The sequence below is a fragment of the Pezoporus wallicus genome, unplaced genomic scaffold, assembly GCF_028554395.1.
Source record: "Pezoporus wallicus isolate ANWC-B61680 ecotype Strahan unplaced genomic scaffold, APGP_CSIRO_Pwel_v1 contig_227, whole genome shotgun sequence".
Classification (NCBI taxonomy): Eukaryota; Metazoa; Chordata; class Aves; order Psittaciformes; family Psittacidae; genus Pezoporus; species Pezoporus wallicus.
In genome coordinates this window covers 9,316,249-9,330,908 of record NW_026635704.1, presented here as the reverse complement: position 1 = coordinate 9,330,908, position 14,660 = coordinate 9,316,249, and the positions used below count along the sequence as shown (strand labels likewise).

The 14,660-nt window shown below is 41.7% G+C and overlaps 1 protein-coding gene across 3 annotated transcripts in view; it reads left to right on the top strand.

The window, feature by feature from the left end:
• The window catches only part of ANKRD29 (ankyrin repeat domain 29), a 38,097-nt gene that overhangs the window by 6,942 nt on the left and 16,495 nt on the right, over positions 1 to 14,660 (top strand). For 2 of the 3 annotated variants that reach the window (XM_057397622.1, XM_057397620.1), the window contains exons 2-4: positions 5,536 to 5,646; positions 7,500 to 7,598; positions 9,277 to 9,375. In XM_057397622.1, coding sequence (XP_057253605.1) covers positions 5,608 to 5,646; positions 7,500 to 7,598; positions 9,277 to 9,375 — 237 coding nt within the window. In that variant the 5' untranslated portion in view covers positions 5,536 to 5,607. The remainder of the gene's footprint in view (positions 1 to 5,535; positions 5,647 to 7,499; positions 7,599 to 9,276; positions 9,376 to 14,660) is intronic. The other variant, XM_057397623.1, reaches the window with a different exon arrangement.

The window sequence follows — 14,660 nt, the reverse complement described above, 5'->3', positions numbered from 1 at the left end:
TGGTTAGCGTTACATAAACGGCGAGCCTCCATGGAGCTTCACGCCGGCTTTAGGGCGGCCAGGCTCAGCGCGGCGGGGTTTGGTGCAGTCGGGAGCCTCCTCTGCACTTTTCTGGTCATCTTTGCTAGTGCTGGTTGCGTAAGAGTTAGGAGGCAGCCTTTATTCGTTCTAGTTGTTTTGGGTTACAGTTGCTACTGAAGCTGGGCTGGTTTGTTCCCTTTTCTGTCTGCGACTCCTGTCACTTTTTGTACTTTTTCCATCCAAAACGATGCAAGAGCAGTCATTTTAAAAGATCACCTGAAATAGATTTGGCTTTTTTTAATCTGAGGACAGGATTAGTGAAATCAATTGGCCTTACATGAGATGTACATCTTCTCCTCGGTTATGCACTTTCTGGATGCTGCGCTTGCCCTCTCTTATTGATCACCAGCTGTGTGCCAGACCCTTGCCATATTGCCTGTGTTGCATCGCTTTATTTGTTGGATTATTCCCTGTGCCTGCCTCTCACTCCTGTCGAGGTGTCTCCCTGCTGGGATTACTGCTGCTGCAGTGACACCCTGTCAGTTCCATGGTAGTGCAGCAGGTGGTTTCCGCCTGCACTTAAAGCCCTAATGGGGCAGGAAGCAGCTCAGCCTTAGCTTCACCCTGGATGGTGAGATCTCTGGGGTCACTCCCTTTTTGGTCCCACACTGGTCTCACACCTGCTTGCTTTTCTTAGTCTCTTCTGTTGCTCCAATCTGTGTCTGTGAGTTTTTTCCCACCTTTCTTCCCCACAGGAATCCACCCTAAAGGATGCTAGTCCCATGCTGTTGGTGGTGCTATCCACTTCTTCTTGCCTTGTTTTTCTAGCCTCCTTTTTTAGCTTTGTCCTTCAGGTTTTCTTTTCTGTTCTGTTCCCATCAGCTCCTTTTGTGTGCTGTATTTCTCACTTTCTATTCCCTCAAGTACTCCTGTTCAAGGCAACTCACTCACTGCCAGCTCTCTCTCCCTCTGGAGAACTTCAGCCCCCACCTCCCTCTGCTTTTCCTCTCTTTTATGTCTCTTTTTTTTGTTGGCATTTTCACTTTCTCTCAGAAGACCCTGTACTTGGATTCCTGACATCTCTGTTTGCCACTGTTTATTCATGTTTTCCATTTGATTATCCTACTTACTCATGAGGTATCATTTATCTTGCTTTCTCACTGTCTACACACATGAATATCCCCTCTTCTTCTACTAGCTTTTGCCTGTCTAAACTTACGTTGATATCTTGAACTACTTTTCTTTTTTATCAGTATCCTTCATATAAGATATATGGTTATCTAATAAATTCCTCTCTCTTTCCTCCTCAGGTCCACTAACATTTTCCTCTCTATCATGCTTGATCCTGATTTCCAGTTCTTCTTCTTCAAACTTTTTACTCAGTTTCTCCTGTCCATTAGGAATTGTTTAGAAACTGAGAAAGAAAAGGGAATTTTCTTGTATTTTGACAGAACAAGGAACAGCCACCAGGCCAGTGTTCTCCTCATCTCCTTTCTCTTTGCCTAAGCCTCTTTTCTTTCATCTTTAAGATCACTGTTTAAAAATGGTACTGTTCTTAACCAGTTGTTACCCCACTACGACCTGCCTCTTCTCTGCAAACAGCAAGTCAAAGGTAGGGCAGGGAGCAGGAGCTGCTGATCACAGCACTTAAATGATACTTTTCCCCTCAATATTCTTAAGATGACATATACAGACACATTAGTGCATTTTATTTTTTCTGTATTGCTGCATAGAAATGGTCTTGTCAGATTTATAATGTATATTTTCCTCTAGGCCATTTTTGAATGGTCCAGAGGAGTCCACAAGTCCTGAGGATGGCCAGAAGCTCTCCTATGAAGGCAATCTGAGAAAGCTGGGCTTGTTCTGCCTGGAGAAGAAAAGGCTTCAGGGAAACCATACAGCAGTCTTCCAGTAACTAAAGGGGTCATACAAGAAAGATGGAGAGGGACTTTTTATCAGGGCACATAGGAACAGGACAAGGGGGAATGGCTTTAAACTGAAAGAGGGGAGATTGAGATTATGTATTAGGAAGAAATTCTTCACTATGAGGTTGCTGAGGCACTGGCACAGGTTGCCCAGAGAAGTTGTGGATTCCCCATCCCTGGCAGTGTTCAAGGCGAGGCTGGACAGGGCTTTGAGCAACCTGGTCTAGTCGAAAGTGTCCTGACCGTGGCAGGTGATTGGAATCAAATGATCTTTAAGGTCCCTTCCAACCCAAGGCAATATGATTCTATGAGTTTATGGTTCTATGGTTCTATGAATAAGTATTTTTGCTTGATGTAAGTACAGCATGAATATAATGCCAGCTTTTCATCTTTGGGCCCTCATGAAAGTATATAAAAAATAGAAATGAGTAGTACAGCCAGAGTCTGAAATAATGCTCTGGAGATCTTGATGAGGTAGAGGAAATTGTATCCTAAAAGTTGCTGATGCTGAAACAAATGACATTATGAAACATGTCATTTTCACCAAAGCCATTAGCTAATCGCTTTTTCAAACATTTATTACATTCTGTTCCCAGACTGTCAATGCTGAGAATCAATCATTTACTTTAAGGCGGCTTTAGGAGCAGACTAGCTTTGTAATAGAAATTGCATGGAAATTGTATACATTTAAGCTCTTGAAATTCAACAGTACCTCTCCCTAAGTATCTGATGAGACAGGATCGAGTCCATAACTGAAAAACAGCAGTCAAGATTTATGTCACATACTGCTATTTAAAACCCATTTATTGCTCAAAAATTATTCAATTAATCAGATTAGTAATCCCGAAGTAGGGCCTTACATTTGGCCTACCAGTGATGTCAGCATTGCTGATATCACCTGAAAATGAAGAGCACCGAGGTATAAATCCTTGGTTTGAAAGCAGAAAAGAAATTGCCACATGGTACTCCCTGAGGCTGTCGTTGTAGCGTATGCAGATCACCTGAATGATTTTGCAAATTCCATTCATCTTAGCAGACAAAATAGCTCAGATTTGTGTTTGCTTTTTTTATCTAATCACAGTATGGTTGATGGTCTGAGCATGTTGTTTACTCTATTTTTATACAAGGAAGTGGGAGCACAAGGGGAAATACGAGTACTGATAGCAGTTGTTCCAAATTGGGTCAAAAGCACCACTGGGAAAAACCTGATTTCATATCCTTGATGCACTGGAGAATTCTTCCATTCCTTGGGTCTGATCCAAAGCATGAGGACAACTTTGCTGGAGAGCTGCTTTAGTAATTACAAGGGGGGAAAAAAATGAAGTAGGAATTTATGATTTTGGACTTCTACTTCCAGACTAAGGTAGCACTGGCAACTTAGTTCTCTCCTCATGTAAACTGATGAAAGCAGGTGAAGAGTTCCTGAATATTGATTCTGGCTCCTGCCTATCTGATAAATAAAGGTGATATTGTATGGTGGGCATAATAAAATGCAGTCATATTGCTACTGTGTCCTCTTTTAGAAAACCTGTCTGGATGAAATAAATCTTTCCTTGTATGAATATATTGCCATATCCTAAAGTTTTCTCAACATTTAAAGGATAGAGTGAGGTATAAAAAGAATAGATAGATAGAGTTAGATATAGATATAGATGTATTTGTAGATATAGATGTATAGATATAGATATAAACAGAGATAGAGATATATGAAGGAATTTGGTTTCCCATTCAGAAAGGTCTATATAGAATTCTTTGCAATAGCTTTCCACTTAATATCATAATAAAGTAAGACAATATTTCTAACTACCAGCTCTACAATTAAGTAGCTGCCTAATAGAGCAGAGCAAAAAGGGCAACATGGGCCACTGTGTGTTTAGGGCAACTGTTTGTTTTTATGTAAAATTTTAGTGGTTAAAAATGTGAAAACAGGAAAACACTACTGCGTTACCAGCAAGGGTATAAACTGCTAGCTTTACTTTGATTGACATTATCTACAGATTCACCTGGGAAAATGTATTAGCTGTAAAAGGAAGATCAGAATTTGATCTTGCTATATATCGTTCTTACTGTATTTTTCAGACTCCTGACCCTGTGTGTGCTGGCACAAGAAATATTGCTATCAATTTATAGGAAGTGTCGTATAATTTATTGAGTGGTTGAAACTTCTCTCATCTCAAACAACTGCCAGTTTTCTAATCTATGAATATTAAAAATGCAACTCGTGGAAAGTGATCAGTGTGACAGATCTGTGATAGATTCATACAGGATTTGTCTTCTGTCTGCTGGTTTCTGTGAGGCTTATTACCCTTGCATCAGTGAAGGAAGCAATTCAAACTCTCCTCTATGTGTGCATTTTAAGCATCAAGCATAAAACCATTCAATCCTGATTCTCTACCTCATTACACATGTCTACTGACATTTAGACATGGAGAAGCGTGTATTACATTTTCTGAAGCTGAATGATTGACTTTTCTATCCACTGTGCACTCTGTTTGGATTATCCTGAAGGTAGGATTCACTGGAGAACCAAACCCCCGGCTATTTTTGACAGTGTTTTTGTCTAAGATGACTGCCAGTGAAAAGGTGCTTTACTGAACTGTTGGTGGTTTTAGGCCTTATGAAAAAACAGCAGCATGAGCCTGCTTTAGGATACATACTATTGCCATCACAGTGATGTTTTGCCTCCATAATTCACCCGTCACAGTGCTTACCTGTCAGGGCAGCATTTTGGCAGCTGCTTGCATGGATATAACAAAGAGGCCAGGTGCAAAGTCTGTGTCTTTTTCTGCTGTCCTCCTCCTATGCTGGGGCAGTGATAATTTGCTTCTATCCAGAAGAAGTCACACTGTGGCATTGTTTCTAAGACTAAGAAAGCCTCAAAAGAGGATTATATTATTACCAATTTGTTTAACAGTGGACTGTGTTATCTAGAGTTTCCTAATTTTAACTTACATATTGCCCTGCATACCTAGTAAATGAATCTGTAAGTGTATAGACAGAAAGATTTTATCCCTTTTTTCCCTGGCATCACTCAGGAGATACTTCATGTGCCCACAGTTACAGGGTGTTAACTCCAGGGAGGAGGCAGACCAAACAGTATGAGAAATGCATGAGCAATACTTTTTGCTTTAGTGGGACTTGAAAAGACAAAAAAGAAGGAGACAGCAGAGAGCCAGCCTAAAACCTGGGAGCATGTCCTGCAGCAGGACATGTCAGCAGGATGATTCAGCCTTTCGAACTGCTCAGCCCCACCACAGAAGCAGACAGTACAGGTGCTAGTTAGCACATTGTTTTCTGGGATGTTTCCCTGTGGATCTGGACTAGCATCATCGACTCTCATTACAAGCTAAGTGACATAGGCTGCCATGGACACAGGGAAAACCTGAAACTACATGAGGTAGTATGGAGAGGCTGATCTCTTTAACTGCACAAAGAAATTAAATTAGTTTCTCTTTCATGCTCCGGTTTTGAAAGAGCAGCACACTGAGCTGAAACGTGCCTGGCTTGAATGCAGAATTCACATGTGTATGTTTGTCCAATGTATCTTCCAAAGTGGTTCCTTTCTTTCTTTTCTTTCTTTTTCCACCAGAAAGAAACACCACTTGCCAATGCTGCATTTTGGGCTGCAAGAAAAGGAAACCTGGCTCTCCTCCAGCTGCTGATGAACAGTGGGCGAGTAGATGTGGACTGCAAAGACAGCGTATGCACATAATGCACCTACACCCTGGGCACTGATTTTGCATCACTTTCCATAGCCCTCTGTGCAGAGTGTGTGGCAGGGATCTAACAATAGGCATATAAGAGTCTTATGGCACTTAGGGATGATTTAAAACCTTATCTTGTCAGGAAGCAAGTTTGAAGCTGAAGATAAAATAGCATGATGATTTACATCAATGGCAAGGGGTTAGGAATTTGCCAGCACTCAAAAATGTGTCTTACACAGTTATTTGTGGTGCTGACATTAAAAGCACGTATCCTAACACCTCGGGCTTCTCTTTGCAAGGAAATGTCATTATAGTAATAGATCACAGTGAAGAGTCAACCCAGCTAAGCCCAGGTAGCAATGATTCTGTCAGCTTGCAAAGCTCCTCATAATTAGAAGAATTCCTGGCCCCCTAACTGCTGATCCTCCCCCACCCCAGTATCTCCTGGACTTGGCACCAAGGACAAGCAAAGAGTAACCCAGTCACATGGGAAATAGATTAAATGGGGATTTCCTTACTGTAATTGGCATGGGTTGAAATCAGTTTTGAGATTAGGGTGAAATGGGGTGAAAACACAGACATGCCTTGCTATTCTGCCTACAGTATATGGAGAGGTACTTGATTGTACCAAGCTGTGGCAAAGAGCAGGGGAAAGCTGAGGCTGAGAAATTCCCAGGTTTCTGTTGTTTGGAGCTGGGCCTGGCTTACTGGGAGTTGTGTCTGTGTTGCACAGGATTGTTGTTCACATTTCCAGCCTGAAACATGAACCTGTCACAACCTCTCTTACTTTGAATAGCTTAAAAGTGCAAAAGATGTTCTAAGCCCATTGACTTCAACCTATCTTTTAATTTTAGTTTCACTTTTGCCCTGTAGGCAAGTATTTGTCCTGCACTACTTCTGGAGCTGATGCTGTAACTGTCTTTCTGACAGGGAGGGGAGGATGTTCAGATGGGTAATGAAGTAAGCAGGACAGATCAATGTAAAGAAATAAGGTCCATTACTCCTTGATCTTTCTCAAAAGAAGGCTAACTTTAGTAAAGAATTCTTACAATGCACTGTAAAATATCCTGCCTTATCCATTCTAACAGGTATACACGTTTTCTAGACTATAATATTCTGGTATGATTAAGGCTGCATGCTTCTTTTTTGAAACATCATACATTCCTTCTTTAAATTGAACTGGTATGTGTGAATGGTTTAGAGGATAAGTTCCATCCCTAGGCATGTGGTTTCTGTGAGTTGTCTGCACACCACATACACATAACCTAAATCTTACCTGGTTCACTGAAGTAGTGACCTTATGGTGTACTGTGGGAACTTCAACACATAGTTCTGGTATGGAAAGTTATCTCATATAAAGTGAAAAGATTACTCTCATAATTTGGATAGGGAATTAGTATTCAAATCACCCAGACCTTGCTCCTGACTGTGACTCAGAATTAAGTGACTCAGCTAAGTCACTCAGCTCCTGTGTCTAAGTTTATTCTCCTGGAAATGTTGCAAAGATCTTTGGGATTCTCTGATAAAAATGCTGTGCATAAACCAAAAACATTCTTGTTACCCTTGTTTCATTTATTTTGGGACAATAAGGCAAAGTCATTGCATACATATTTGTTGAATGGTCAGGCCTTAGCACTGCAGACAAGTCTGTAATGTTTTTGCTTTAACATCCCCTAATTGCTCATTTTCAAAGTATTCGTGATAGCAAGCTTTAAATGATAGCAAGTTTTTCAATTATCATAAGCTTCTTTCAGCTTTTCAGAAGAGGTGCTGCTGTCTCTTCCATTCAGCCTGGTTCATTGCTGAAGGTGTCTGTAGAAGGTACTGACTTGTTTTTCCTTATTCCCAGCTTGGCACAACAGCTCTGATGGTAGCATCTTACTATGGCCACATAGACTGTGTGCGGGAATTGGTGTTGCAAGGAGCCGATATCAATCTGCAGAGAGAGGTAGGAGAAGTTCTGCAGTCAAACAGGGATTAAGTGACCGTTGGCTTATTACAAATAATAAGAGTGTAGTGTTGTCTGCTGCTTTTTTTGCCAATTGCTTCTGTGTTACTTGCATGTATGAACAGGGTCTGTTCTGAGAACATCAAGGAATCAGATGTCTGGGTTTTATAATAGGAAATGAGATGCCAGAGGAACATTTATAAATAATTCATCGAACATTTCCAGCACATTTGGTTGGTGAGGGGCAGTTACATCTGAGATGTAACTCCAGGGTTACACCATTAATGCATCTGCAGTTTTACTTATCAGCACAGTAATTTACAGCTCTCCGGATGAGACATCCTTTACCATTCGATTTGCAGAGTCCAGTCATTCAAATGGAATGGATGTCATTGCTAGCCTGAGGATTATTTTGGCTCACTACGTTTTGGAGTTTCTGCCTTTTGGTCTGAGCCAACTCATCTCTAACAATCCCACAGCTTAATCACCTGTACCCTTCCTTGCGACTTTGCTTTGCCTTCAAGGCATCTCTTGCACCATGCTTGCTTGCGGCTGGCTTCAGGAAGCTGCCTTCCCCTCGTACTCCACACAGATGTTTGTAAGGAGTACCTGCAGCTGCTCTGGTCTGTGTGCTGTATCTGCAGAGAGCAAAATTGCTCTGAGACAACAGCAGTTGTACTGGTCCTAAGAGCAGAGCAGTTTAAGGAGGGCATGCAGTGACACGGGAAGGTGGCTGGCAATGCAGGACAGCAGTATGTTTGTTGCTTTAACAATACAAGCCAATGTTTCTCACTTTCCTTGGAAACCTGGAACCAGAGAATTAATCTCATGCTGACACCTGCAAGTTACTGAGTCAGTGAATGCCATGTTCAATGATAAAAGTTTCTTTGCACTTACTGGCCTAAACTTGCTCTAATCGTGAATGTGTCTTTCTGGGGGGTCCTGTTCCAGCAAATCTAGTATTTAAACATGTTCCTTCCCTTAGGGTAAACGCTGCTTGAAAACCAGGGACAAAAGGAAAAGTTGAGAACAGTTTTATGGGGCTGCTCTTGAGTATTGCTCAGGATGCAGTGATTCAGCAAGCCAACAAAAAGAAACCCTGAAATCCTCCAAAATTACTCTGTTGCAGAGAAGAAGCAACACAGATGAAGTTTAAGCCCTAAAGAAAAATGGCACTGTTTTGAAACTAAATTCAACCAGTAGCTTAACCAGTGCTCTTGTACTCCGAAGGTGTTGTGAAGCTTAGGGAAGTGAAAGCCCCATAAATGTGTCTGGAAGAGGAGGCTCTGAAATGGTGTCAAGAGACCTATTGTAAAGGCATTAGACACTGGAGTGAATTTCATGTGGAATAGGTGTTGATTTCAAATTAGCTGTTCTTTTCTCACTCTGGGCTTTTTTTCCCTATCTGGTGACTGGGTAGAAGTTAGTAAATTCTAAGAGGTCTATTTGAGTAACTGCCCAGAAGCCCCTTATGAAACTTGCATTTTATTCAAACATACGATGCTGGACAGATTTCTCAGTGCAATAGGAATAAAACTGACCTAAGATACCTGGTGTCCTCAGAAGTCCTCAAAATCATTCTGTCTTTTCAGCTGATATAGAACAGATTGTGAATACTTTTAGATTTGAAAGTATCTTATGTGTTTGAGGTTTTTTTAATCCATTTTATTCCTTACAGTCAGGTGCAACTCCTCTGTTCTTTGCTGCACAGCAAGGCCACAACGACGTAGTGAAGTTTCTCTTTGAATTTGGAGCCTCTACTGAATTTAGGAATAAAGTAAGATGATGGGTCTGGTTTTGCATGCTGATACATTCCAACAATCAAGGCTTTTTTCCTGTTCACATCAAATATGACATGGCAGCAGGAGGATGGCAAAAGGATTTCCTCACTTGAACATTTTCTGCTTAATATGTGTAAAGCAACATATTGTGAAACTATTAACTTGGGACTAGCTTCTGTTACCTAGAATTAATGGCTTAAGTCGATCAAAGGTCAGTCCCTTGATAGTGATAGTTGATAGTCTTTATTCTCAAGCCATCCTACAGTACAAGGGGAAAGGGTCTTTTTATACATGTTAGGTAGGATCCCATTTTAGGTGTATATGTACTTCATTTGCACAGAATGGAATTTCATCTATTTCGGGATGTCTCTGAGTGCTACCATAGGATACGTAAAAGCACAATGGCTTCAGTCCTCCCTAAATTCCTATTTACCCATCTGTGCCAGGATGAAATGCACCACAGAGCTTCTATTTATTTGCTCATCTCAATCCTTTTACAAAATCTTCTCAGAATAGCCAGAAGCACAGACGGTAGAGCCTGGGTTGGTTCATCCCCTGTCGTGGGGTGAACAGCTTCAATTCATCGCTGACATCAGTGTATCAATTCAGTTTCTTTGTCCAAAGCAGTACTAGAACCTCTGCTTTCAGCAAACAGAACCAAACCCAGCATATTTTCATTACATATGCTTGTCCTTGATATGCTGGCCAAATTTTGGAGAATCCCAATAATTTGCAAAGACATTTGCCACTCACTTACCCTGGGATCCATAGCAATGTGTTTAAAGAAGGAATAGCTCTTTACCCCACAGCAACCAATCCTTAAAGCTGTTATAGTCTGTGATTTGAATGACTCCTTTGAAATTGTTTGATTTTCATGACAATTTATGATCCTTATGAAGCATGCAAAATATACATGACATGAGTCAGTAGGACAGATAAAAGGATAAAAAGGAGTAAAGATCTAAATTAAAACAAATATATTCCTGCATTCTTATGCTCCTAATGGCTTCAGGCTTTGGACAAATACAGGTTTGTGTTCTACTGTTGCTCACCTTGAAACTTTTCTCCCAGCCCCCATATTACTGGCTGTCTCTTCTGAATTTATATCTGACATGGCCCATGTGCCAGTCCTAAGTACCTTTTAAGATACTTTTTAAGCACTCAAAGTATGACACAAGCTACTGTGCCTGAAAAAGCTCATAGTACCTGAGCAAAGGCCAGCTGAGTTAAAATAATCTGTGCAAGATTAAAGTGACACTGGTTTAACGAGTTGAGGTTAGCTATCATGTCATGCTGTCTTTACTGAAAGGATCTGCTCTGTCTCAACAGTAACATGAGAGCTTTGCTAGATTCGTCATTAATGCTGGGATCTATCCTGGAAATGTCATGTTCATACTTTCACTCATCCCTTGCTTGGGAACTGCAGCTTTTCTTCTGAAGTAAGGACCTAGACACAGGAATACAAATACTTACAGCTTCCAGACTTGGCTTTGGTAACCCACCAAAGTTTTAGATTGAGGCTTGCTGGGAAACAAACTTGTACTTTGTGCAGCAGCGTGTACCTGAGCAGGAGGCTCCACTGAGAAGGTGTGCATTGAGAGTGTGCATTTTCCACTGGCCTTCGAGTGTGGTTTTGTATCTGTTCTATTTTCCTATTTAACAATATGTTTTCAATAGCTTGGAATTATTCCATCAAGCCATCCTTCTGTTAAAAGGTGACTAAGATAACAAGCTCCTCCATCCCCTCCAAACCCAGAAACAATACAGTTGACAAAACATGCCTTTTCAGGTCACACATAAGGCGTTTTCTGATTAGTGTGATTGAGTGCGCCCTCAGCAAGTTTGCCAATGACACCAAACTGTGTGGTTTAGTTGATACCCTGGAGGGAAGGAATGCCATCCAGAGGGACCTTGACACACTTGTGAGGTGGGCTGATGCCAACCTCATGAAGTTTAACCATGCCAAGTGCAAGGTCCTACACCTGGGTTGGGGCAATCCCAGGCACAGCTACAGGTTGGGCAGAGAAGAGATTCAGAGCAGCCCTGTGGAGAAGGACTTGGGGGTGTTGGTTGATGAGAAAATGAATATGAGCCAGTTTCAGTGTGCGCTTGCAGCCCAGAAAGCCAACCGTATCCTGGGCTGCATCAAAAGGAGCATGACCAGCAGGTCGAAGGAGGTGATCCTGTCCCTTTACTCTGCTCTTGTGAGACCTCACCCGAAGTATTGTGTGCAGTTCTGGTGTCCTCAACATAAAAAGGACATGGAACTGTTGGAACAAGTCCAGAGGAGGGCCACAAGGATGATCAGGGGACTGGAGCACCTCCAGTATGAAGACAGGCTGAGGAAGTTGGGGCTGTTCAGCCTGGAGAAGAGAAGGCGGCATGGAGACCTCATAGAAGCCTTCCAGTATCTGAAGGGGGCCTATAGGGATGCTGGGGAGGGACTCTTCATTAGGGTAATGGGTTAAAACTTAAACAGGGGAAGTTTGGATTGGATATAAGGAGGAAATTCTTTCCTGTTAGGGTGGTGAAGCACTGGAATGGGTTGCCCAGGGAGGCTGTGAATGCTCCATCCCTGGCGGTGTTCAAGGCCAGGTTGGACAGAGCCTTAGGTGACATGGTTTAGTGTGAGGTGTCCCTGCCCACAGCAGGGCGGTTGGAACTTGATGATCTTAAGGTCCTTTCCAACCCTAACTATTCTATGATTCTACAAAACATGGGGGTCTCCAGACAGAGCTTGCTGGAGGAAAGTGTAAGGTAAAGTAAGATGGAAGTTTGATATGGGGGAGAAGGGGCTGAATTTTCCTCCTAAGAAACCATGGGCTTTCGCACCGTTTGACAGTTTTTTGATTTATCTGAGTGTTGTCTTACCACATGGCCAGTGGAAAAGATTCCTGGCTTTGACTTCCCTTTCTTGCAGAAAGACCTATCTCTGCTTATCATAGTGGTACCCTCACCCAGAGTGTGCAAATAAAATCACAGTCTTTTCTGTTGAAAGTATTCAACTTCATAGGAGACATGCAGTAGAACAGGTCTTAGATACCAAGGAGCTGTTACTTAGTTCTTTCTGACCCAGTATATATATTTGATTCAGGGTGGACAGCTGGAACTGGGGGCCATGCAAAGCTTTTTTCTGATCTCCAAACTCTAATCAGGGTGATGGAGAAAACTTGGTTGTTCTAGTCTGAAAGATCTAAATGGTGTATTTTGGAAATGTGTCATTCTTTAAAAAAATGTATCTATCTAAAACTGTTCAATGGATTCAACCAAACACTTGGTTAGGATTGCCATTTTGAGACCCCAAGTATATCCTGTGAGAAGTGTCTTCCTTCTTAAACTTCAGGCTGTATAATTTCTCAAAGTGAGATCACACAGTTGGACTCCCAAGTGTTGGCCTTCAGCTCTGCTGTGCTAACTGTGGTTAGCTTTGCAGGCCTGCCTTTTGTTTGGGACCTGATATTTGGTTCCTTCCAGAACTTACATTAATAACCAAACAATCTTCTTAAAATAACAGGAGTTTGTTGAGAACGCACTAATTTTTAGAAAGCAAAAACTAAACCATAAAGCAATTAACAAACTATTCCCTCGTGCAGCTGAGTGTGTCTACCCTCCATACAGGGAACCTCAATATTTTTAAGCTTCCTAAAAATCATCCTGCCCTGCTTCTCAGCAGAGGAACTCCAATCTAGATAGTACAGTTTCTCTTCTTAACTCACTGACCTTTCTCTCTCCATTTCATTCAGGGAAAGAGTCTTTGAAAATGTCTATTTTGTTTGCAGCCCTTTGATCTGGTAATTCACCACTCAAGCAAAATGTCTTTCAGCTGGTTGGAGACAGCAAATAGGTTTCACAAAGCTGTTAGTTTTTGCCATTGTCTTCAAGTGTGTATAAGGCATTTCTTTAATTCAGAATCCTCTGTGATTGCTTGCATGTTTTGTTTCAGCAGTTCTTGTTAAATTAGGGTAGTTCAATTTGACAGGAAGGTCTAATGACACCTTGTAGCTACAGAGTAACTTAACTCCATCAACCTGATTACACATTATATTTACTCAAACAATTTAGAATTAATATGCAATTCTTAGATTGTTGTATAACAGCTTCACATCCGTGACTTTGTTGACATTCAAGCCTCATTTGCTTTTCAGCGTCACAGGGAAGGAAGATGAATTTGAGAGCAGTTATATACAGTTCCTATGGGTTAGCTCAATCATGTCAAGAGCTTGAGTTTTCATGAGGTTATTGTAGGCATGAAATAGCACCACAGATTAATAAATTTGATTGGCACTTCCCATTATAAAAGATCCATTTGGCTGTTCAAGCTGTAACTTCTCTTGTGGATATCTGTCTGTGTGGAAAATTTCAGACAAAACTTTGGAGCTGTTTCAGAGAACAAAGCTGAGGGAAAACACAGTCTTCTGCCTACATTAATGACAGCTCTAGAAACCATTTATCTGAAATACTTCAGATAGCTTATCTTGTGGAGGAGGGGCTTGAGATTGGGAGAAGGCAGGGAAGGAGAGAGACCTCTGGTGAGGATGAATAGGGGTGTGCCTCATCTTTGCACGATGGTATGGTGCCACCCCAGGCAGAAGATAAGAACTTCCTCTCCATATTAGTGTCAGAAATACTGGTAATTTTTGAGTGGGGAACAGTGCACTTAAGATGGCAAGACCCATTGTTGTTTCAGCTGGCTTGGATTCAACTGCCAGGACACTGAGGTGTTTCCCTTCTCAGATGGCTCCCAAGGGAGCGTGTCTACAAGCAGGATTCAATGCACATGCCTAGGTCTCCCTTTAGTGGTGATGTGCAGCAACAAAACTGCCTGGGATTGATCCTACCTGCAGGGATCTCACTTCTTCAGCAGAAGTAATGTGGCTTTCACTGGTGGTCATGTGTTTGGTCTGACTTTGGTCTAGTCAGCTAGCATACTTCAAAATGCACCCTCCCTACTCTTCCTTAGGCCAACAATCAATATGTTAGAGGCAGGAAACGACAGGGAGTGAAGTTCTGGCTAAAGAAGAGTAAATGATCGGTAGGCTTGGAGCAGGGGAAAGGTGTGCTGTCCTTTAGTAGGTGGAAGAGCTTGGCAGGAGGGCGGGATTTGGCTGTAAAGGGAAGAGACATGGAGGAGTTGTGAAGGAAACAAAACAAAAGTTTCTAGTGGGAAAGCAGAAGAGGAGGAACAAAAAGCAGAACAAAAAGCGCTATAAAAAACTCAGGAGAAAACAGTTTATAGTGACAGAGCCAAGTTTCAAGATTTGCGTGGCAAGACTTGGTACTA